Below are 22,733 nucleotides of genomic sequence, written 5' to 3'. Positions count from 1 at the left end.
AGGATTAATCTAGGCCATAGCATCTATGATGCTATTCATCTCAATTAATTATAGTTGTCCCAATGTGATGTGTATCATAAAATCCTCTAGACACTTCTTGTATTTAACTGGAAAAGTACCTCTAGATATTGACTCATTCCATACTAATGCAAAAGTAAGACAAGCAAGATGGAACATCACCTCACAGTAACTTCTTCATTGAATGCAGGGACGGTATAAGACTACATTCTACACTAGTAAGGTACTGGGGTATGGGCCTGAGAACTGGATTAAGATTGTCCATTGGGTTACAAAGTTAGCAAGGCTGCCTGCAGAGTTTTGGTCTTGGCAAGCTAATGCTCTCCTTGATCGTGCCTGAGCACAGTTTGGGGCTTATCCCATCCTCAGTAGGCAGTATCCACATGTCCTGTTTTAGGGGTAGGTTGTTTTGGAAAAGGAAAATAACTTAGGTGTGTGTACAAGCCAGTCATCTTACAGGAGATGCTCTAATTTAGATAAGATAAAATGGTTTATCTTGGATAAACCCCACCCTTATTTTAAAATAGTTCAGTACATCTGGGCTGCTGCACTGTGGCAAGATATTGTTGCCCTCGTGTAGCAATACATTTTCAGATGGATAGTTTAAAATAGATAATGTAAATGAAACATAAATCTAATGGTAGCATGAATAACTATTGTTGTAATAGTTTTTTCACATATAAATGCAGCTTTACCATTTTCATATTAATTATTTTTCTTTTGGGATAAGTAACGGAAACATTTTTGTTTTCATATAAAGGCTAGTGAGTCACAAAAGAATATCCATTATAATAAATAATGCATTACATGTTCTATTTCATCGGAGGAAACTCCTTGAGACTTCACTTAAACTAGGCATCATTATTTGTTATGAACTGCATATTTGATGAGCAATAAGCAACTATAATATTTTCAGGTGAATAAAAGCACAAGATGTGTGAGTTCTGCTCTTGTACAAACATAATCATTCAATATTGACTAGTTACAATGCGCTCACCTTCAGGACCTAGGTTAAAATCCATTACAATCTGAAAGTGTGCTTCTGTGCAGGAAGCAAAGTAAGTACCAGTGCAGGACAGTTCAGAATCTTAATGTTTGCTTATCTATCCCAGGCCCTGCACATAGGAAGATTCCTGGTGGTAGCTTTGTAAATGATGCTTACCTATACATAGCCAAGATACACAACTACATCTGCCCTGCTGGGTTTGCAGAAAAATAGAGCCAATATGGGAAATGATAATTGCGCACAGACTTTCAAAGGCTCTCACCACAGGCAGCTCCCATTTACTTAAAAAAGAAAGAGCTGAAGATACTCAGAGAACCAGGCTGTGACTGACCGAGGTAGTCATCATCTTGACTTCCAATCAGGCAACAGACAGTGAGAGGTATATAAAATGCCGAAGAGCAGTGAGGTCACAGGGATAAAAGACTCAATCTGCAGAGAAGCCATGTGTCCCTGATCATAGTTGAACAAAGCAATATAACTTTGACTTGTTACAAATCTGTTTACATGGGATCAGATATAATTAAAAGGTAATTTTTAATTTTTATTCTATTCTGCAGCTATTTTCCATTTGGAATCACCTCAAGAACTGTCTTCAGAATAAAAATACTCTGGAGGCAAGTAAATCCAACTAGGCTTTAAATAACTCCTTGATTTTCACACACACATTCACATATATATATATATATATAAATTTTATGCCAACTGTGTTTAAATTAGATACACCAATTATAACACCTTGTTTGCACAATATGTCCATGAAAAATCCCCATGCTGAAACTCCCACTTTAACATTGAAACCTCAGCACACAAAATTTGGAAGTGATGCTACTGCTGAAATCTTAGATCTGCTGAATACCTGGAAGTGCTGGGTGAAAGGCACAGGGCTCCAACAGTATATTCTGACCAGATGTGTTCAGAATCCCAGAACCAGGTGCAGCAAGACAGTGAGAACCAGATAAGATTTCAGTTTTTGTAGCTCTTCACTACCATCCTAAAGGATACCATCAAGATAAAAAAAAAAAAACAACCCCAAAAAACAACAACAAAAAAACCCAAACCCAAACCCCAAAACATTTGAAAAGGAAAGAAATATCTACATGGCTCTTAAAGCTTCATGCCTGTACCAAAGGCTTTGATTTTTCACTGCTCTGTTCCTAGTTTACAAGGTGTTTCTATGAAACTCCTTAGGTCTGACAGGTAGAAAGCCTCAAAATCCTGTCTTTTTCATCTCCTCCTCTACTGGTAGACAAAATGTCTCTTCTGAGATATCACTCAACATAGCTTTTGGAGCCAGGTGCCCAAAAATTCAATTACCAGTGTTTGACCCATCACTGTCCTGGTCTCCATTAAATGCAGCATTGAGTGATGTGCTTTAGTTCTACTTATGGAGAACTGGGGCGGGGGAGAGAGAAAAACTCCACACTAAAAAGTACAACTAGGTCATGAAGTGTGAGTATAGTTTTGCTCCTCACTGAATAAAGGAGTTGTTAATAGATCTGCCAAAATGATGCATGCTTTGCCAGGACAGTGAGACTCCTTAGTATTAACAGGAATAAGGTCAAAACTATGTTCTGAGTGAATAATGACTGTATCTGAATGGCCTGGAACTTCCCCTGGAGACAGACTGCTTTCAAATACTAAACTGATTCACCAGGAAAGAGATCTGAGGAAAGCAAATTGAGACAAAGGGAAAGCAAAAAGATTAAATCCCTGAAAAACAGTATCAGTAAAGCATCAGCAAGCTAGCTATATGCAGACAGACAGGACTTCTGATTATTTCAGACTGCTTTTCTCATGTTTATTCTATTATGGACTAGATATGTGATTCTTGTTAAAAAAATAAAGTAAGTTCCAGGAAATAATGTTAGAGAAATTCTATCCTAGCATGCTGATTTGTTTACTTAGGAAAACACTGAGAGGGTTCTAAAGGGTATTACACATGACTTTTTCCAAGATGCATTAGTTAAACTGCCAAATTTGCTTGCAGGACACTTCAAATAGACTTACCCAGTGAAGAGAAACTTTGGTCACATTCTAAAGCTGCATGTACAGGTACACAAAGGCAGTATACATTGGAAGTAGTAACATGCATAGTAGGAAGGACAGAGCACTGAGGAAGCATTTAACTGGAATGACTACATCATGAGCTAAGGGGCATCAAATGAAATAATCAAGTGGCAGATTCATAAATGGAAAAAGGAATAATTTTTCACATAATGCATCGTTAAATTTATCTTTGCTACCGCCAGCAATAAATGCTAAATATACACTGATTTGAAAATAGATTTAACAAACGCATGCAAAAAATAAATCCATTGAGAGCTACTAGACAAAGTTATACCATTGGAACTTCCCAAATACCTGGAGACTGACTATCATTCAAGTATGAAATATCACCGGCTACAAGAAACTGCCAAGTGACTATCAGTGCTTTGATTCTACTTTCAGGTGACTGAAAGGTGATACTGATAGAATTAGAGCTAGAAGAAAATCATGGATCAGTATAAGCTATCTGGGATTTCTGCAGTTAAGGGCTGCAGAAGGATTTCCTCTGATGTCAGGGATCACAACAGAATCATAGAATTGTTAGGGTTGGAAAGGGCCTTAAGATCATCTAGTCCCAACCCCCTTGCCATGGGCAAGGACACCTCACACTAAACCATATCACCCAAGGCTCTGTCCAATCTGGCCTTGAGCACCACCAGGGATGGAGCATTCACAACTTCCCTGGGCAACCCATTCCAGTGCCTCATCACCCTCACAGTAAAGAATTTCTTCCTTATATCCAATCTAAACCTCTCCTGTTTAAGTTTGAACCCATTACCCCTTGTTCTATCACTAGAGTCCCTAATGAAGAGTCCCTCTCCAGCATCCTTATAGGCCCCCTTCATTGGAAGGCTCCTATGAGGTCTCCATGCAGCCTTCTCTTCTCCAGGCTGCAGAAGGCTTTCCTCTGATGTCAGGAATCACAACAGAATCATAGAATTGTTAGGGTTGGAAGGGACCTCGAAAGATCATCTAGTCCAACCCCCCTGCAAGAGCAGGATAACCTAGAGTACATCACACAGGAACTTGTCCAGGTGGGCCTTGAATATCTCCAACGTAGGAGACTCCACAACCCCCCTGGGCAACCTGGGGTTTACACCCACTGCTCCTTGTCCTACCACTGGATATCAGTGAAAAAAGCCTAACTCCATCATCCTGACACCCACCCTTTACATATTTGTGAACACTGATGAGGTCACCCCTCAGTCTCCTCTTCTCCAAGCTAAAGAGACCCAGCTCCCTCAGCCTCTCCTCATAAGGGAGATGTTCCACTCCATCATCTTTTTGGCTCTGCACTGGACTCTTTCAAGCAATTCCCTGTCCTACTTGAACTGAGGGGCCCAGAACTGGACGCAATATTCCAGATGTGGCCTCACCAAGGCAGAGTAGAGGGGGAGGAGAACCTCTCTTGCCCTACTAACCACACCCTTTCTAATGCACCCTAGGATGCCATTTGCCTTCTTGGCCACAAGGGCACATTGCTGGCTCATGGTCATCCTCCTATCCATCAGGACCCCCAGGTCCCTTTCCCCTTCACTCCTTTCCAGCAGGTCAACCCCCAATCTGTACTGGTACATGGGGTTGTTCTTCCCCAGGTGCAAGACTCTACACTTGCCCTTGTTGAATTTCATCAAGTTTCTCCCCACCCAACTCTCCAGCCTGTCCAGGTCTCTCTGAATGGCAACACAGCCTTCTGGTGTGTCAGCCACTCCTCCCAGTTTAGTGTCATCAGCGAACTTGCTGAGGGTACACTCAGTTCCCTCATCCAGGTCGTTGATGAAAATATTAAACAGCACTGGTCCCAGCACCGACCCCTGAGGGACTCCACTAGTCACAGACCTCCAGCTAGATTCTGTGCCATTGACCACAACTCTCTGCCTTCTTCCTTTTAACCAGTTCTTGATCCACCTCACTACCTGATCATCAAACCCACACTTCCTTAGCTTATCTATGAGGATGCTGTGGGAGACAGTATCAAATGCCTTACTGAAATCAAGAAAAACCACATCTACCACTCTACCATCATCCCTCCACCTAGTCACTTCCTCATAGAAGGCTATAAGGTTGGTCAAACATGACTTCCCCCTCATAAAACCATGTTGGCTGTTCTTAATAACCCCCTCATCTTTGATATGTCTAGAGATGGAGTCAAGAATAAGTTGTTCCATCACCTTTCCAGGGACGGAGGTAAGGCTGACCGGTCTATAATTACCCGGGTCCTCCTTCTTGCCCTTCTTACAGACTGGCGTGACATTTGCCATCTTCCAATCCTCAGGCACCTCTCTCGTTTCCCACAATTTACCAAAGATTATGGAGAGTGCCTAATGAATAGTCTCTCTCCAGCATCTGTATAGCCACCCTTCAGATAGTGGAAGGCTGCTATGAGGTCTCCACGCAGCCTTCTCTTCTCCAGGCTGAACAGCCCCAACTTTCTCAGCCTGTCTTCATATGGGAGGTGCTCCAGTCCCCTGATCATCCTCGTGGCCCTCCTCTGGACTTGTTCCAACAGTTCCATGTCCTTTTTATGTTGAGGACACCAGAACTGCACACAATGCTCCAAGTGAGGTCTCACAAGAGCAGAGTAGAGGGGCAGGATCACCTCCTTTGACCTGCTGGTTATGCTCCTTTTGATGCAGCCCAGGATACGGTTGGCTTTCTGGGCTGTGAGTGCACACTGAAGCTGGCTCATGTTCATTTTCTCATTGACCAACACCCCCAAGTCCTTCTCCGCAGGGCTGCTCTGAATCTCTTCTCTGCCCAACCTGTAGCTGCGCCTGGGATTGCTCTGACCCACATGTAGAACCTTGCACTTGGCATGGTTAAACTTCATAAGGTTGGCATCAGCCCACCTCACAAGCGTATCAAGGTCCCTCTGGATGGCTTTCCTTCCCTCCAGCGTATCAACCAAACCACACAGCTTGGTGTCCTCAGCAAACCTGCTGAGGGCGCACTCAATCCCACTGTCCATGTCAGCGACAAAGATGTTGAACAAGACCTGTCCCAACACCGATCCCTGAAGAGGTACCACCCGTTACTGGTCTCCAGCTTGACATTGAGCCACTGACCGCAGCTCTTTGCATGAGGCCATCCAGCCCGTTCTTTATCCACCAAGTGGTCCACCTATCAAATTGATGTCTCTCCAGTTTAGAGACAAGGATGGCGTGGGACAGTGTCGAACACATTGCACAAGTCCAGGTAGATGACATCAACTGCTCCACCCCTGTCCATCAGTTCTGTAGCCCCATCATAGAAGGCCATCAAATTGGTCAGGCAGGATTTCCCCTCAGTAAAGCCATGCTGGCTGTCACCAAGCACCTTGTTGTTTTTCATGTGCCCTAGCATGCCTTCCAGGAGAATCTGCTCCAAGATTTTGCCAGGCACAGAGGTGAGACTGACTGGTCTGTAATTCCCCAGATCATCCATTTTCTCCTTCTTGAAAATGGGGGTTATATTTCCCTTTTTCCAGTCATCAGGAATTTCACCTGACTGCCATGATTCTTCAAACATGAGGGACAGTGGCTTAGAAGCTTCCTTCACCACTTCCTTTAGGACCCACAGATGGATTTCATCAGGTCCCATGGACTTGTGTACATTCAGGTTTTTAACATGGTCTTGAACCAGATCCTCTCCTACAGTGGGCCCAAGATATTCATTCTGACAGTCCCTACGTCTGTCTTCCAAGACTTGGGTGGTGTGGGCAGAGCATGTTACCCAAGACTCGATCCAACCTGGCCTTGAACGCTGGACAAGGTGTAACAAATTGAAACTTAAACAGGGGAAGTTTAGATTGGCTTTAAGGAGGAAGTTCTTTACTGTTAGGGTGGTGAGACACTGGAATGGGTTGCCCAGGTAAGTTGTGAATGCTCCATCCCTGGAGGTGTTCAAGGCCAGGTTGGACAGAGCCTTGGGTGACATGGTTTAGTGTGAGGTGTCCCTGCCCAGGGCAGGGGGGTTGGAACTAGATGATCTTAAGTTCCTTTCCAACCCTAGCTATTCTATGATTCTATGAACACAATACACTAGGGCCACCAAAGTAAAAGTCTCTGGCAGGACTTGCTGTCCTAGGACAGTCCACTGCTGTTACAAACAAGATATATAAGCACTCCACTGACAATGGATAAAATACTTGTGGAATTAAGATATTCCCAATAGAAGAAAAAAAACCAAAAAAACAAGAAAAGAAGAACTAAACGCAAGAAAGCTCATTGCAGGCATTGTTGAGACATTGTTGTAGCTGTTAAGGACTTTGTAAAAAGAACAATATTCTTCTAAGGCATGCCCACACATTTTCAAGGTTCGGGAATATATTCAGCACTTAGGTAAAATTGGCCAGATTTTAAAAGTGATCTGTAGTTGTTCTGCAACCTGTCAAAAGCAGGGCACTTTGAAAACCTCTGTATATTTGACAAGCTTGTTGTGTGTGGGTGTGTGTGTACAGCTGCATTCACATATGTGTATCTAACAAAGGTATTTGCAGCACCTGAAATGGAGGAAAATGATGGATTCTGAAACTGTTCACACATAGGTGTTTGTGTAGATTCAAAACCACACAGGCTGCTGGTGTTAGAAGGCAAAAAAATATGCAGTATGTTTTCACGGCTGGACTGGCAAGCAGACCCAAAATATACATTTAGGATGCTAGACGACCTTTAAGATCCCTTCCAATCCAAACCATTCTGTGATTCTATGATATGATAATCAGAAGCCCAGAACAGAAAAATATGCATCTGCAACTACACTCAGGTCTTCATATCCTTTACTCTTTTCAAATAACATAAGAACAACTGCAAAAAGACGAGCTTGTCCTGACATTTTGATCAGTGCTTTTTTGCCCTGAACATAATTATAATTGCTTATACTACTGCCTAAAGGGTACCTCATCCTCCCAGAACACAGGCATTATTTTTAGTGCAGAATGGAATGTAGCACATTGAAAGCTTTTTAACTACCTCAAGGCACTGGCTGTGTAACCAAAAAATCTGATGCAGAGTAATTTTTGTATACCTTAAAAGATAAAGATATTTTTTTTCTTTTTAAAAAAACAAACCACCCCCAACCCTGTGTGCAATCTTTTAAACATGACTGAAGTACACACATTTCTTTTCAGATGGGTGTGGCTAATGCAAATGAAAAATAGCCTCTCCATTCTTCGGTAGGAGCTGAATTACACCTTTTCTACAATCTCCTTGTATAAGTCTATGCTCCCCCATCCTAGTTTTTAAGCTGATGTCTGGAATACTCTGGCCTATAAATAAGGAAATAATTGCTATTGGCTTGAACATTTGATAGCTGCACTTCTATAGACTGATGGCTTCCACACATAGACGTATAATAAGAACCTAATGTGACATTGATTTTTTAATAACTTTACCAGTAAAATTTAAACTTTTCTGGTTCACCAATAATTACTTCCCATGAAAGAGAAGAGAAGAAAACCCTCTTGTGTTCTTTTCTGTTATTTGTGCAGTAAAAATCTGTAAGTACTGTCTCATTTCACAGAATTGCAGAATAGTTTGATTTGGAAGGGACCTTAAAGATCATCTAGTTCCAACATCCTGCCATGGGCAGGGACACCTTCCACTAGACCAGGTTGCTCCAAGCCCCATCCAACTTGGCCTTGAACACTGCCAGGGATGGAGCAACCACAGCTTCTCTGGGCAACCTGTTCCAGTGCCTCATCATCCGCACAGTCAAAACCTCACAGTTTTGTTAAAAATGCATCATTGCTGCACTGTGATGGTCAGCACATGCCAAGCATTGCCATGGCTATGTAACATCCTAGATTTTACACCTCCTCTGGTGGATAGCAAGCTCCATTTTGAAGTGTATTCATTTCAGCTGCCCACAGGGAACCCTGAGCAGATTGAATACCTACACAGAGTGATACTGACCAGAGATGAGCAGAGATTATGATCATTATGTAGTTTGTACTACAGTTCACCTTAGCTTTATACAACTTAATTCTGATGAAGTTAATGTTGAAGCTCCTAACAACTTCACTTGCACCAGTGTCATGGTTTAACCCTACTTGGGAGCTAAGTACCATGCAGCTGCTCACTCACAACAACTCCCCCAGGGATGGTGAGGAGAATTGGAAAAAGGTAAAACCCTTGGGTTGACATAAGAACAATTTATAAATGAAATACAGTAAAATTAACAATAATAACAATAGTAACAATAATATTGTTTTTAAAGAAAAATAGAAAAGAGGAATAAACCCCAAGAAACACAAGTGATTCTTGTGTTTCTTTTTCTACAATTGCTCTCCACATGGTAACTGATTCCCAGCCAGTCCCCAAGCAGCAACTGGTACATTCCCAGCCAACTACCCCCAGTTTACATTAGTGAGCATCATGTGCTGTGGTGCGGAATACCCCTTTGGCTAGTTTGGGTCAGCTGTCCTGTATGTACTCCCGCCCCATCTTGTGCTCCTCCTCACTGGCAGAATATGAGCAACTGAAAAGTCCTTGATTTATAGTAAGCACTACTTAGCAAAAACTAAAACACTGGTGTGTTCTCTTACTAAAGCCAAAACACAGCACTGTACCAGATGCTAGAATGGCTTTATTCTAAGCCTATGATATCTTTACAGCATGTGGTAAAATGGATGAAACCTGACATCGGAAAGTCTATTCAGAGAAGCTTTATGCAGATCTGTTGATATCACAATGCAAAGATTAAAAATGACAGCCAGCATTAACAGCTTTAGTTCCTAGAGTAGCTCTGGCAAGCCTTAAAATCATTTGAAGCTAATGCAAGCAGCTTGCTTTCTCTAAGCTCATCTAAATCTTTTCATGAATCCAGAGCTTGTTGATATACATCAGGAATTTGAGAAACAGAGTGAATCAATGAAAGCATTACATTTTCCTCTTCTGTTAGCCATATGACCATGCAGATAGAAAGGCTTAAGGCATATACTAAGTATAAGGAGCATTCTGAAGCAATAGGCTACTCAATAAGGTTACATTGTTCAGTACAAACATTATTATTTTTTTTTAAGGATTGGTAAAAGTGCCAACTGCTTAAAACTTCAGTACTGCAGATGTTCTGGTTTCAGAATAAAGCAGGCTCGTTCACTTCAAATATCAAATCACAGATGGTTTGGGCTGCAGATAGCTGTGTAACTGCTTTACTCGGAAACCTGAATTGTTCATGGTTTGGTTTCACAACAGGGAAAAAGGAAGGATCAAAGACTTTCCGATACATTCTTTTCTTTTCACTAGCACAGTTCTCTATACAATGGTTTGATTTGCAAACAGTTATTTTTATTTCCTTCCCAAAAGGACCGTACTCTGCTTTTAATAAGTCATGCATGACAGTGTGGCGGGCAGTTCAGACCACTGGCTAGCCACCATGTGAACATGTTCTGTGAGAAACTAGGGTTCTGCATAGGGAAAAAAAAAGCCATGTAGAGCATTAGCTAACTTCCGTGTTTTCATTTTAACAGAGATGAAAATAATTGCTTTTTTAGCTTCTTACAATGTGTAACTGTATTTTCTCAATTCACAAATCCACATTAAGGAAAAACTTTTGTACTCTTTCAGGCATCCCATGTCAATTACCCTTCTCACCAAACAATCTAAACTTCCTCCTACTGCAACCAGGCTTAGGTAGAACTTCTTGGCCTCACTTATGGTACTAGAGCACATGGTCTTCAGTTTGGCTGACAGTGAGATTTTGACTTTCATTCTCTCTGTGACTGGTTCTGCTGAATAAATCACTTTGTTATCCCTCACCTCTGTGAAGTTCTCACAGGGGTTCAATTATTTATTGACCAAAACAAAGATAAGGATCAATGCAGAAATATTAATTCTTAGGAAGTTTACAGTAAAAAGTTAAAGAAAAATAAGCAAGACCCTTAGTTCAGGTTGCTTTCTACAGTTGTTTTGCAGACAATAATACAGAAAGACAGCAGCAGGAGTGTCTAGCAGAAGCTATAAAAATAGCATGTATTTTCACTAGCTAGAAACCCAGTGAGCTCTTTCAGTTGCTGGAACTGCTTTACATGAAGATGTGATGAATATTTGGAGGGCAGGAGTGTAAGGAAGCCAAATTTCATAGCTTAGTATCTAGAAACAGTTAAAAAGGCAAACAAAAACTGGAGAAGTATAAATAGACCTCTTCAGCAAACATCATGAATGTATACTCAAGAGATCGCTAGCAAAACCTTTTCTTACTTTTCATCTGATTTCAACAGAATAACAGAAAAAATCCTAAACCAGAAAATGCATTGAAATTTGTAACCACCCCCAGCACTGAAAGTAGAAATGTGCTATGAGAGAGACAGAAGAACTAACAGAAGGTTAGTCTGCACACCTGATTTCTGCATTTTGTTCTGGAAAAGGTAAGTGTACCACTCATTGTTACCTCTTTGCCTGTGTAGCTTCTGTACTGGAAACGTAGTTTGAATGAAAGCTTTCTCTCATATCACAAATTTCAGCAATAAGCATATGCCTTTGACACAGAAAGACAGATAATCAGTTATTAGAAGGATGTTTCAGTCCAGAAGATAGTAGTGATCATTTGCAGAGTAAGAGCCAACTTGAAAGGAGACATACCTTGAAGGGTTTCAAGCAAATGAGTCCACGAAATTCTGGCTCTTTTAATAAATAGATGACTTTGGAAATTTCCAGCAATGGGAGGATGGGTAAACTCCTTTGACAATGATCATGGAGTAGTGACTACAGGCAGTAACGAATGTATGGTCTAATGTAAACAAAAGACTGCACTAACTGTGTGAAAAAGAATTAGTTGCACCTTTGCCTTTCAAGACCAAACATAACCACAAAAACTTAACAGGATACATTAAAATGTGTGTGATAGACACTAGTGACCTATTTCCATAGCAAATGGTGAACGTCTGGTTTCACACAGACCACACTCCCTTTTCCTCTGAGCATGCCTTTAGCTCCACAGGTGAGACACTTCCTTCTCAGCCAGTGTAGGTGAAAGTCAGGAACTTCTACAAAGATCATGTTGGATTTGCACCACATACCTTTACAAAACTAAATGAAGTGCCAGTGTAGGTGACCTGCTATTTTATGAACCTAAATTCACAGACAAGGAATTTGTTCTCTGCTGTGAGTGAAGAGAGACGACCAGCCTTGGATGTTTACTTTTATCCTTCTTTCTTGCCATTATTATCTAAGTCCCAGACCTAAATTGAGATCCCAACCTAGGGCATTAAGATGCCTAGTGTTACACACCCTGATTACATTACTGGCCTCAGTAATGTAAAAGCACCCATAGGAATAAATGCCAATGAAGTACGAGTTCCTAATTCATTAAAGTTGGAGATTCATGTAATTTACCTTTATCATTGAAAATCGGGCATTTTGCCTAATTAGCTGTCTAGACTCCATCTGTAACAAAAAAGAGAACACCCAACTTGGGTGGGGTGAATCATTCCATGGAGGGGAACTATGAATAACAGGCGAGCACAGATGACTTTAGACTACATATCTAACTTATTGCATAGTGAACAAGAAGACATGAATTCTACCCTTAGATGCTTCGGAAAATGCCAACCTTTATCTAAAAGAATATTTTCTGTGTATGTAATTCTTCTGAAACTTGAGAATAGTTGCTTCTACACTCCTAAATGTTGGTTTAATCACAAACGCATTACAACTTTTGTTATACTGCTTACTGCATAAGCACACAGAATTCTGAACAATTTATTTTTTTCCAGTGTATGTCAGAAGATACTTTCACCTCTTTCTTAAAAATAACTGCATTTTGCAGTGCATGAAGTTTTTTATTCTTGGTAGATTCACACAGATTAAAAATGTGAATCTCTGAGTTAGATATGAAAAGCACGGACACTAGAAATATTTTTTAACTGCATCAAAGTAGTAATTGCATAATCAACAATTGATTGCACATGAATTTAAGATCAAAGGTACAAATTATGCTGCTTCTCTTCAGCTTACAGACCAACCAACCTGAATATTACAGCAATCACAAAAAGGAAATTTTATGTTTGCTCTGGGGATGTACGTTTGAATTGTATGGCATGTGAATACTGGTTTAGTCTAATAAAAATTCCAACTCTATGAGCAACTGAGAATCTGTGACCCTCCTAAAATCATCAGGATGCTGTGGTGATCAGAGTCCTTTAACACTGAAAAAAATATTTCATTCTACTTAAAATGTCTGATTTGAATCTTTTATTAAAATTAATTTTACTGTAGAGAAAAAGGTAAAAGGACTTATCATTACCCTCTTTATAGACTGACTTTCTTTGTCTCGACTGACATTAACCAAAATTTCATACACGTATTCTTGTACGAAAGGGGAGCAGTGTCAAGTTCGTATTTCGAATATTTGTTCCAGAATTATCTTGAATACTCCTCAAAATTCATCACTTCTTCTTTTAGATAGCAGGAGGCCTAAAGTTTCATTATAAATCAGGGATTTTCTAACTGAAGTACTGAAGAAGCAAAAGTAACTGCTTAGTGTAAAAGGTGCTAATTGCTCTGTTTCCCTGACAACAACCTCCCCAAAAAACAGGGTAGATTTTAAGACAAGAGGGATTAACACCTAAAAATGAATATTTATTTATTTATTTATTGATACTTGTTCATTTTTTTATTTGTTTGACATTCTTTTAAATGACCTCTGTAACCTGTTGCTGTAGTTCTGGACAATTAGGTGGTAGTGGACCCCAGTATAGACCTCCCCATGCCCCCATAACCACCATCAAAAAAGAGTGTTATGGAACCAGATTCCATGGTAATTGTGCCATTTTTGATGGCACCCAACTCCTAATTAACTTTCTTTTACTGCAATTGCTCCTTCTTATCAGCCAGGTTGCCACCTAATGGTTTCCTTTTATGCTTTTGCTGTGAAAGTCCTGTTAAGACCACTAACTTGAACTGCTGCTTTTTTTTTTTTTTGCAAGGCTTCCAAGCATTTCAAAACACGACCCTGAACCACTGCCATCAAACTGAGCTCTTCAAACACCAATCATTGTTGAAAACACAAATTTATCTCAACAGAGAAAACCAGCAAAGAAGATACCGCTATGGCCAAGCCTCTTTGTTAATGAAAGTTCCTGTTTTCAACATCAAACAGTTGAAAGTTAGATTTAAAAAAGATTAAATGAACATGGTTAAAGTACAGAGGTAAAATAATACAATTCTAGATACAGGACTTCTAAAATATATATACTATATGTAGATCCATATACACGTGCAGCCCCCTGCATTTGCTGCTTTGATATGGATTTGGGGAGAAAATCTTGTCTTTATTTCATGGCGAGGAATAAAATTGGAGGGAAAGGAGCACATACATCTGAAAAGTATCTTCTGAATCACTGGTGAGAGTGAGAATTTAATTCAATTAGAAGATTAATGTCCCTACTGTTTATTCCTGCAAATTTTGCTGTTGCTAGGTAGTAAGAAGTTAGGAATAATACATTCCTATATATTTACATATTTTTAGTAATGAATGCCATCTGTCCTCATGTTGTGAGTGTATACTAGTGAGCACTGACAGCACACATGTGATATAACATGAATCTGATCTTCCTTAAGGGAATAATCCTTTGAAGCAGCTTATGTGAGATTTCAACAACTAAAAGTGGATGGCTCTTCCTCATGATTGACTTGAGGGATCTGTTTCATTCCTCACTGTACTGGGAATTTATGTATGACTCTAGAGATACAACTTCTTCAGCTTTGTCTTTCAGTAGTAAACTAGGGTCATAATAATCTTTGCTGATATAAGCTGTAAGATAAACCCTCCAAAGCTAGTGAGGTAAGCTGGGGTTGATACCATAACTGTAAGGCAGATCAAGAACATTTTGTATTTTAACACTATTATACATAATTAAACAGTATAATTCCAGGAATTAGTATTACAGAAGTATGGTTACACGGCCAAGGAAGTTAGGCCATTGCTTATACTCAGAGATGCTTGAGATGCTTGCTCTTTCTCTTGCGGAAATACAACTCAGTAAAGTGGTAGCGCATATGGTTTTAGCCACCAATGGGTTCTTCCCTATGCTATTTGCAAATAGCTTCTGAAATCCCATTCAGATTATAGAACATTAGGGGCGTAAGAATGACTGCACTGGGTTAGATCAAAGGTCCATCTCATCAGTACCATGCCTCTGGGAAGGACCAGAGGAAGGTGTCTGAAATGTAAGAACAGATCAAATACAGAATAATTTTACTTTCTGTGTGCTTTTCTAGCTTCAACAACCTCTGGGACAGAATCCCCTAACAGGATTTTTATTCCATTAATTTGTCTTAAAATCAAACCATTTTGATTTGATAGTGCCCTTTCATTTTCTTACAGCAGGAGTAACACAGCCTTCTACTCAACTTCTCACATCTTTTGTGATTTCATCTAACTCTGTTGTAGCCTCCTTCTCAGTCACCTCATTTACAAGCTGAAGATTATACTCATGATCTTTGTCTATACTTTTTTAGGTTTGTTATCTCTTATTTTTAAAGTGTGATCTTACCTGCATGCAGTATTCAAGACATGGAAGCATCTTGGATGTATATGGCAGAACCACAGAGTTTTCACTTCTGCCTAACAATCTTCTCTAATTGTTTTTAGAAATGTGTTTATCTTCTTTTTTGGTAAGCACTGAACTGACATGATAGTCAACATATATGATGATTCAAAAACCTTCTTTGATTGGTGATAGTTTAATTAAAGCCTACATTCAGGTATCTAGTAGGCTCCTTCTCTGTGAGCATTTATTGACATTACATTTATCTGTAATTTTATTTCTCTGCCATAAAATATGAATACCTCACAGTTGACTTTAATTTTGTATGCCTCTGATTACTTTGCAATATCAGCAAACTCTGTCACCTCACTAGTCACCCCATTTTTTAGATAACTTATGAATACTGATGAGCACAAATCCCAGGCAAGATGACAATGGACCTCGTACCAGCACCTTTTCTCTATTATGAAAACCAATCATTTATCCACACCTTTTGTTTTCTATCTTTTTGTCATTATTCCACAAATATTTATTCTCTAAATTTTGCAGGCTTAGAAGGGATTAACTTTGTGTTATACAAGGCAAGCTTGGATACACACTTGAAACAGTGTCATACAAGCGCCACTCCTGTAAACTACGAACTATGCTGCAGGGGAAGGAAAGAAAATTCATACAGCTGAAGTTGCCTAAGGATAATCTCATGGTTGGCTTCAAATTTGCTTGTAGCCACCCTACAAACAAAATATACATCTCTAAAAATTGCCCTCCAAAAGCATGTCTACTCTTCAAGAACTAGAGAAGGAAACCTGTATGAATATTTCAAACTGTATAACCAACTTTGTAATGTATTAGTGAAGTGGGATGAATTCTACCCAGGTGTTTAAAACTCTGTACCATTTCTAATTAACTTCATTGGCTGCAAAAGCTGTTTCAGGGAGTAGGTACTAAAACAGTAAAGTAAGCCCAAAATAGAAAAATCAGCAAGGCAAAAGTGAGTTTCTCTGTACAGAATGAGGGTATAGGAACCCTAAAGTTTATAAGATTCTGATAGGAAACAGAAAAATGTAAGAAATAAAGCTTCTAAAGGAGGGGACATAACACTAGACAAGAACAACACATACACGCTTTCGTACTAATAGTAGGTCCTAAAAAATAACATGATTGAGCTACAATTCCTGTTATTAAAAAATCCACAATGTTGACACAAAATACATCTCAGAAACTTGGCTGAAGTAACAAGCAGTAGCATCGTACAGGATCAGAATATGCAGAATCAGGCATATTTGATTTTCCCTGCTTATTGTAGGGGGGTTGGACTAGATAACCTTTGAAGATCCCTTCCAACCCAAACTGTTCTATGATCCTGTGATATTATCCAGTCTTTACAGTACACCGCACCAGTGTTATTAGTTACAGAAAATCTACAGTCAATAAAATGAATTAGCTAAATGCATACAAAACCACCATAGGAATGCTCTCCAATGAAGCTGCATGGTTAACTGGAAGAAATGTTCTGTAACAGTAATAAAAATGATGCTAAATTCATATGTTTTTCTACAAGTAGAAGGTTAAAACCATCTACTACATTGAATTTACATTACAAATGAATTATATAAAATCATAAAGCTTTTGAAAGGAAATTTAAAGGAATGGCCAAATGACAAAAAGGGACTGTGAGGGGCTGTATGGTCTTATTAAATATCCAGTTTTAGAAGCACAGAATACATCTACCACCTACAGAAAAACTTCAAGAAGGTAAAGAAGGCCAGCAAGATCAACGAGAGTGCAAAGAAGGCTTTCAAAAATAAATGGTTATGTTTCAGAAAGGGAAGCCATATGCTAGAGCAAAGAATAGAGGGGAAAAAGCATGCATTCTGACAATTTTTAATATAAAACAGTCATACAGCAGACCATTAAAGATTTTTAAGGGAGTATTTTCTACAGAAGTAAAATCTAGTAAGGAAGCTTTGAAGAACATAGAGAAAGCAGCGTAATCTACAGAGAGTCTAAAAGAACATCAGTCTATTAATCAAGAGTGTTCAGGAAAATAAAACCAAAGCAAGAAAGCAGAATGAATAGTGTTGACCACAGAGGAGGTCAAAGAGGACCCTAAAGTGTGCCAAAGATTAATCAACAAAAATGTCAGGAGAAAAGCTTTTGGAAGATAACTGACACAAGGTCAATTTATTTCTCTCCAGACCTGATAACACTCACTCAGGACTTCTAAAGGATCTTAGAGATAACAATGCTGACATACTAGTGGTGTTGAGTAACTTGTCACCTAAATAAATTTGGTAGCTAGAGAAAGGAAAGTGGTAAATGTGACTAACTTCAAAAAAGGTCTTCAGGAAACAGTGTGGGAAATGAGAAACTAATCAGTCTGACTTCCTATCTAGGCAAATTGATAGAAATGTAGTAACAATAGAACAAGTAAATATGTGGAAAATATAAAGGGAAAACTTAACACAGCCACTGTACAGGGAAGTCATGCTTTACAATCTGTTAAGAGTGTTGAATTTCTAAAATTCAAAGAAATCAAAGTAATGTTTTCAGTTTCTTTTTAACTTTGGGGAAACAGTTTATGGAGACAGTGAAGAAGAGAGGAATAAAAGAGAAGGAATTTAAGACTATAGCTGATATATTTCCTGTGTCTCAGGTCATCATCATCCACATAACTGATGCACCAAACACTGCAGAAGGGGGCCTCATGAGAATATGGACAGGATCAACCTAATACCTGGAGGTTAGGGAGCTTGTTAGGGTCAGCTTGGATTGCTACAGAGAATCAAGTTTTTTGCACAGATAGATGGTGACTGTGAGCTACAACCATTTTTCACTTGACTTCAGCTATCATGACAGACATAGATGAAAGAACAATGTGTGGCAGAGGACGGGAGGTATGTTGCAAAAGAACGTAACTCTAAGACTATGAATAATAATTATGGTCTTAGAACAGCTGAATGGTGTCTTGGAAAAACAGTTTGCATTCCTGCGTGTGCCTGTGGTGCTAAGTAAATCACTTAAGCTAATCTTTTACAAGTTTTATGTTTCTTCTAGATACTTGTGAGAGGTACCATAAAAAAGTCAGGATGGAGAGTAATAGTTTAGTCTTTGTAGCAAAGCTTGAATACAGTGCAATAAATAATGCACAGGGATCACACACTGTACAGTAAAAAGATATTGACTAGTAGGTTATTAAAGTGAGTTCTATTTACTCTTTGCACTAAATGAGGCCAGCCTTTTTGAAAGAATAATGATGTAATTAAAAACTGAATCATGATGTATATCCTTCACTAAATTTGCACTGGTAAATTTAATTCTAAAAGTTTACTAGCTTTTAAATACATTATATTACAGTATTACATATAATCTTCTAGCCATTTAATATATTTTTGCTTTGATTTAATAATATTTAAACACATTTACTGAACCAACATTAATCAAGTGTTTACATATCATTTTACATTTTAGAGTCCATTGCAAATATTAACTAATTAGACCTTTCCCAATAATCTGAAAGATAAGTAACAATGTATTTCTTACCAAGTTCCAAAAAAGAAATTAAGTCATAATTAAGAAGGACACATCCCAAAAGGGATTATTAGCTAGAAGTGATTTCTGGCCTAAATATATTATCTCTTCCTTGAAAATCATTCAGTATTTCATCATCTGAAAATGCCCTGGGCCTCAAGCCTTACAGCCATTGAAGGCAGGGAAAAAATGCAAACATAAAGATAGAAATACTTTTGAGAGCATTATAGTTTCACCATTTTCAACAATCAATGTCTCTAATATTAACAATCTGAATTATTTGATTCCTCCCTTAGAACATTATTCAGCTTTTAATTATAGATGCCAAAAATTTTCCTGTGCAGCAATACAGATCTATTTCTTTATAGAAATGATCTTGATTAAAACATAAAGATTAGCTCACAATCTTCCCTCTTCTTACAGTCATTTTTCTCTTTTTTTTAGCACAGAATTCAAAATATCATTGAATTAAAAACTTCTTCTGCTACATCTTCTGAGATAAGACAACCAATATTTCAGTATAATAGTGCACAATCACTGTCAGCACTGAGTCTGCTATGCCATCACATTTACCCCATAGAAAAACTTTCCTATTCTAGATACTTCACCAGTCCTACAATCATTCCAGTAATTCCATATGATGTAGCTTCAAGAATGAACCTCTTACCTTCTTTTACCTTAGGCATTTTAAAAATATGTAATACTTCCTATAACATTAATTTGGTTAAAATACCAGAAGGGAATACATTCACTAGTACTGAGTAATAGTCTTTGAAGAGAGGCTGCTGTTTAAAGCAACACTTGAAAAGCATCAGTACAAGTGTCAGCCACCCCAGGCATCTTTAAAGATCATAATGGCATATAATGCATATACCACTATGCTGATCAAACAAATTGGTATGTCCATTGGTAGTTGTGTTCCCTGGTTAAAAACCCACTTGAGTCATGGAAACAGATTGTCAGTGTCATCATGGTGCCACACACACTGGAGGGTAATTAAAAGGTCTGGTCAATTAAACAGATGTTTTACTCTGGCCCAGCACCACACTCATGGGGTTATGCTGCTTCCAGTCTCAAAGCTAAGAAGTTGAGGGACTCTAGTAAAACTGTTTATGTCTTTTACCTGAGTGTGCTCTACTGCTATTATGGAGACAGGTTTTCTACCAGGCTGACAAGATGTCAGGCTGACACAGAGGCAAGAATTGCAAGTGGTGGCCTTTCATCATTGCCCTTTGTTCACCATTTCAGGGCAGACTGCTAAAACACAAAGCCATGCTGTGGCATTTTGTAAGCAAAGCTGTAGACTGTTAAAGTGGTTTACGAACTGAAGATGTCAAGTTTCACAGAAAACCCACAGGATTTCATATCTTTAGCTCTTCACATCAGAAAGTTGATTTGTGATCCTAACTCATGCAGACATCACGAAATTTTTCTGTAACATTATCAGTATGGTATAGCATTGCTTACCATACATCTGAGCCATTTTCACTTCAGATAATTTTACCTATTGAGACTGGTAAGGAGAAAAGTGAATAAGCTTGATTGGTCTACTCAGTTTACATACTCAAGACTGTCTGGCCATCCCAAAATCATCTATAAGAGCTCTCATTTTACTTATCTGAGCTGATTAATTGAAATCCAGTATTTATATGTCTTTATGACAGAAAATACCTGCCCTTTTAACTTACTTAAATTTGCAATACATACTGATATCTAATGTTGCAACAACAAAAGCAAAATTGATTTCTGTATTGAATTCTCCAGTGATGAATTCAAAGTAACAATATAATATTCTTATTTTTCAGTGCATTGAAGTAAAATAGAGGACTGGGGAGCATTATTAACTTGACATCTACATATTCAGTGAGTATATGGGAAACAGTCTTTAAATCCACAAATTAAAAGTATGTAGAAAATGAAAACAACAAATACAATGAAAATATATAAATAAACACATCACTACTTTTAAAACTAGAAGAAAAATAATTATAAGGAAAACCAAGAGAATGCTTATTTGGCACATTATTTTCAATGTAACAGTTCAATGTAAAATAACTAAATTGTCTGTGTTTATTTTCAAGAATTGAAAGAATATAATTCTACAACAGTTGTTGATGAACCTCAAAGAAGATCAAAACCAGCAAATCATAGGTGAAAGAAGGCTATAACCCAAATATACAAAAGAGGTTCCCACGTATTATGCTCTTAATTTTCTGTTTCATGCACGAAATAGGCAAATGTTGATGATTTTGTTCCCCTTTGCACAGATTAAAGGCAGCTATGTGTTTATGTAAAAGCTACAAATACCTTGTGGTTTGTGCACAAGGTCAGAATGGCCAGCATGAGCCCTCTGGTTAAATTTGGTTTATGTGATTGTCATTTGGGGTTCCAAGTCTAAGAGAATGGCTTCTTGGTAATCTTGGCCCCCAAATCTGAAGAATCAATTAAGCAAGCTAACTTTGCAAGTGTCTTTAGCACTCATCTAACACATCCAACCTAGTACTCTCTACTGCCTCCTATGTGTGGATCCTTGCCAGTACTTTTCCCTGCAATGGTTCCATGGTGTGCTCATGAAGCTATAGAATCATGGAATGGTTGCATAGGAAGGGACCTTTAAAGTCCATCTGATCCAACCTCTCTCTCCCTCACCACCTATTTCACTAGATTCTAAACAAAAAGATGACCTAGTTATGATTTGATTTTTTTTTTAATTACATGAATATCTAAACTAACTTTCATCTAATATTGAAACTAATTTCTAAATCTCTTTCACATCTTAATTTCTCTCCCACATGCTGTGCTGGCCAACTGGCTAACAAAATTCTGCTATTCCCTTCAACATTTACTCTTTTGTTCATTTTGATTAAGAATTTTCCCATCTTTAACCCTAAAACAACCAGTAAAGTAATATTTCATTGCAACTACTTCCAAGCACAACAAAACCATGTTCTTACTTGTTTAAGTTTCTTCAGATCTTCATCAAGTTCCAAGTTGTCCAAAATAACAGCAACAAACAAGCTGAGCAGAATCTACAAAACAATTGCAGATTATTTATTAATATTATTTGTCTTATTTTCCTTAAGAAGTACTATGAAATGACATGGAAAAATGAGGGCTCTACTGTTGTAAATGAGCGTCTTGCCTTTGACATCAGTTTAACCAGTGTCACCTGCTACTCTATGTCTGCTAGCCATTCTGCAAGTAGTAAATCCCTTTTTCCTTATCATAAAATTAAAAATTTTGAATTTTAGATTTTATGACCAATGCATTATGTGTGTTTAACAATATACCCCTTAGGATGTATTTCACCTGAAAATAAAATAAAATTAATAAGAAATACTAAAAAAACCCCACTACAAAGCAGAATCCTGAAACAGTTCGTAAAGCTAAGGTGTTTTTCAACTAAGGTGTGAATTTTTAGCACAGAGGCCACCTAAAACTTATTTTATTACTAGTAACTTGCTTAATGCTTGGAGTGCCTTTATGCAAAGCACCTAACTGCAGAGGAAAAGTAAGTGGCCTCATTATTTGCATGCATCAGGAGCCACAGTATAGGACACTTATACACATTCATGAAGAATCCCAGGGGAAAGTGTCTATCAGATTATTATATTTTCCTTGTGTAGAGGCCAAAGAAGCTGAAAATGTGACACAGCTGAGGAGGAG

General features: G+C 38.5%; 1 protein-coding gene across 1 annotated transcript in view; it reads right to left on the bottom strand.

Annotated features, from left to right (window-relative positions):
• The window catches only part of LOC117438495 (sodium leak channel non-selective protein-like), a gene marked incomplete at its 5' end in the record, with an annotated part of 53,903 nt that extends 31,807 nt beyond the window's left edge, over window positions 1–22,096 (bottom strand). The window contains one exon of the mRNA XM_034073987.1: window positions 22,022–22,096. Coding sequence (XP_033929878.1) covers window positions 22,022–22,096 — 75 coding nt within the window. The remainder of the gene's footprint in view (window positions 1–22,021) is intronic.
• Window positions 22,097–22,733: the final 637 nt, after the last annotated feature.

The sequence above is a fragment of the Melopsittacus undulatus genome, unplaced genomic scaffold (assembly GCF_012275295.1).
Source record: "Melopsittacus undulatus isolate bMelUnd1 unplaced genomic scaffold, bMelUnd1.mat.Z mat_scaffold_391_arrow_ctg1, whole genome shotgun sequence".
Lineage (NCBI taxonomy): Eukaryota > Metazoa > Chordata > Aves > Psittaciformes > Psittaculidae > Melopsittacus > Melopsittacus undulatus.
Note: the sequence above shows the minus strand (reverse complement) of the source record. Positions and strands in the feature narration are given on the sequence as shown.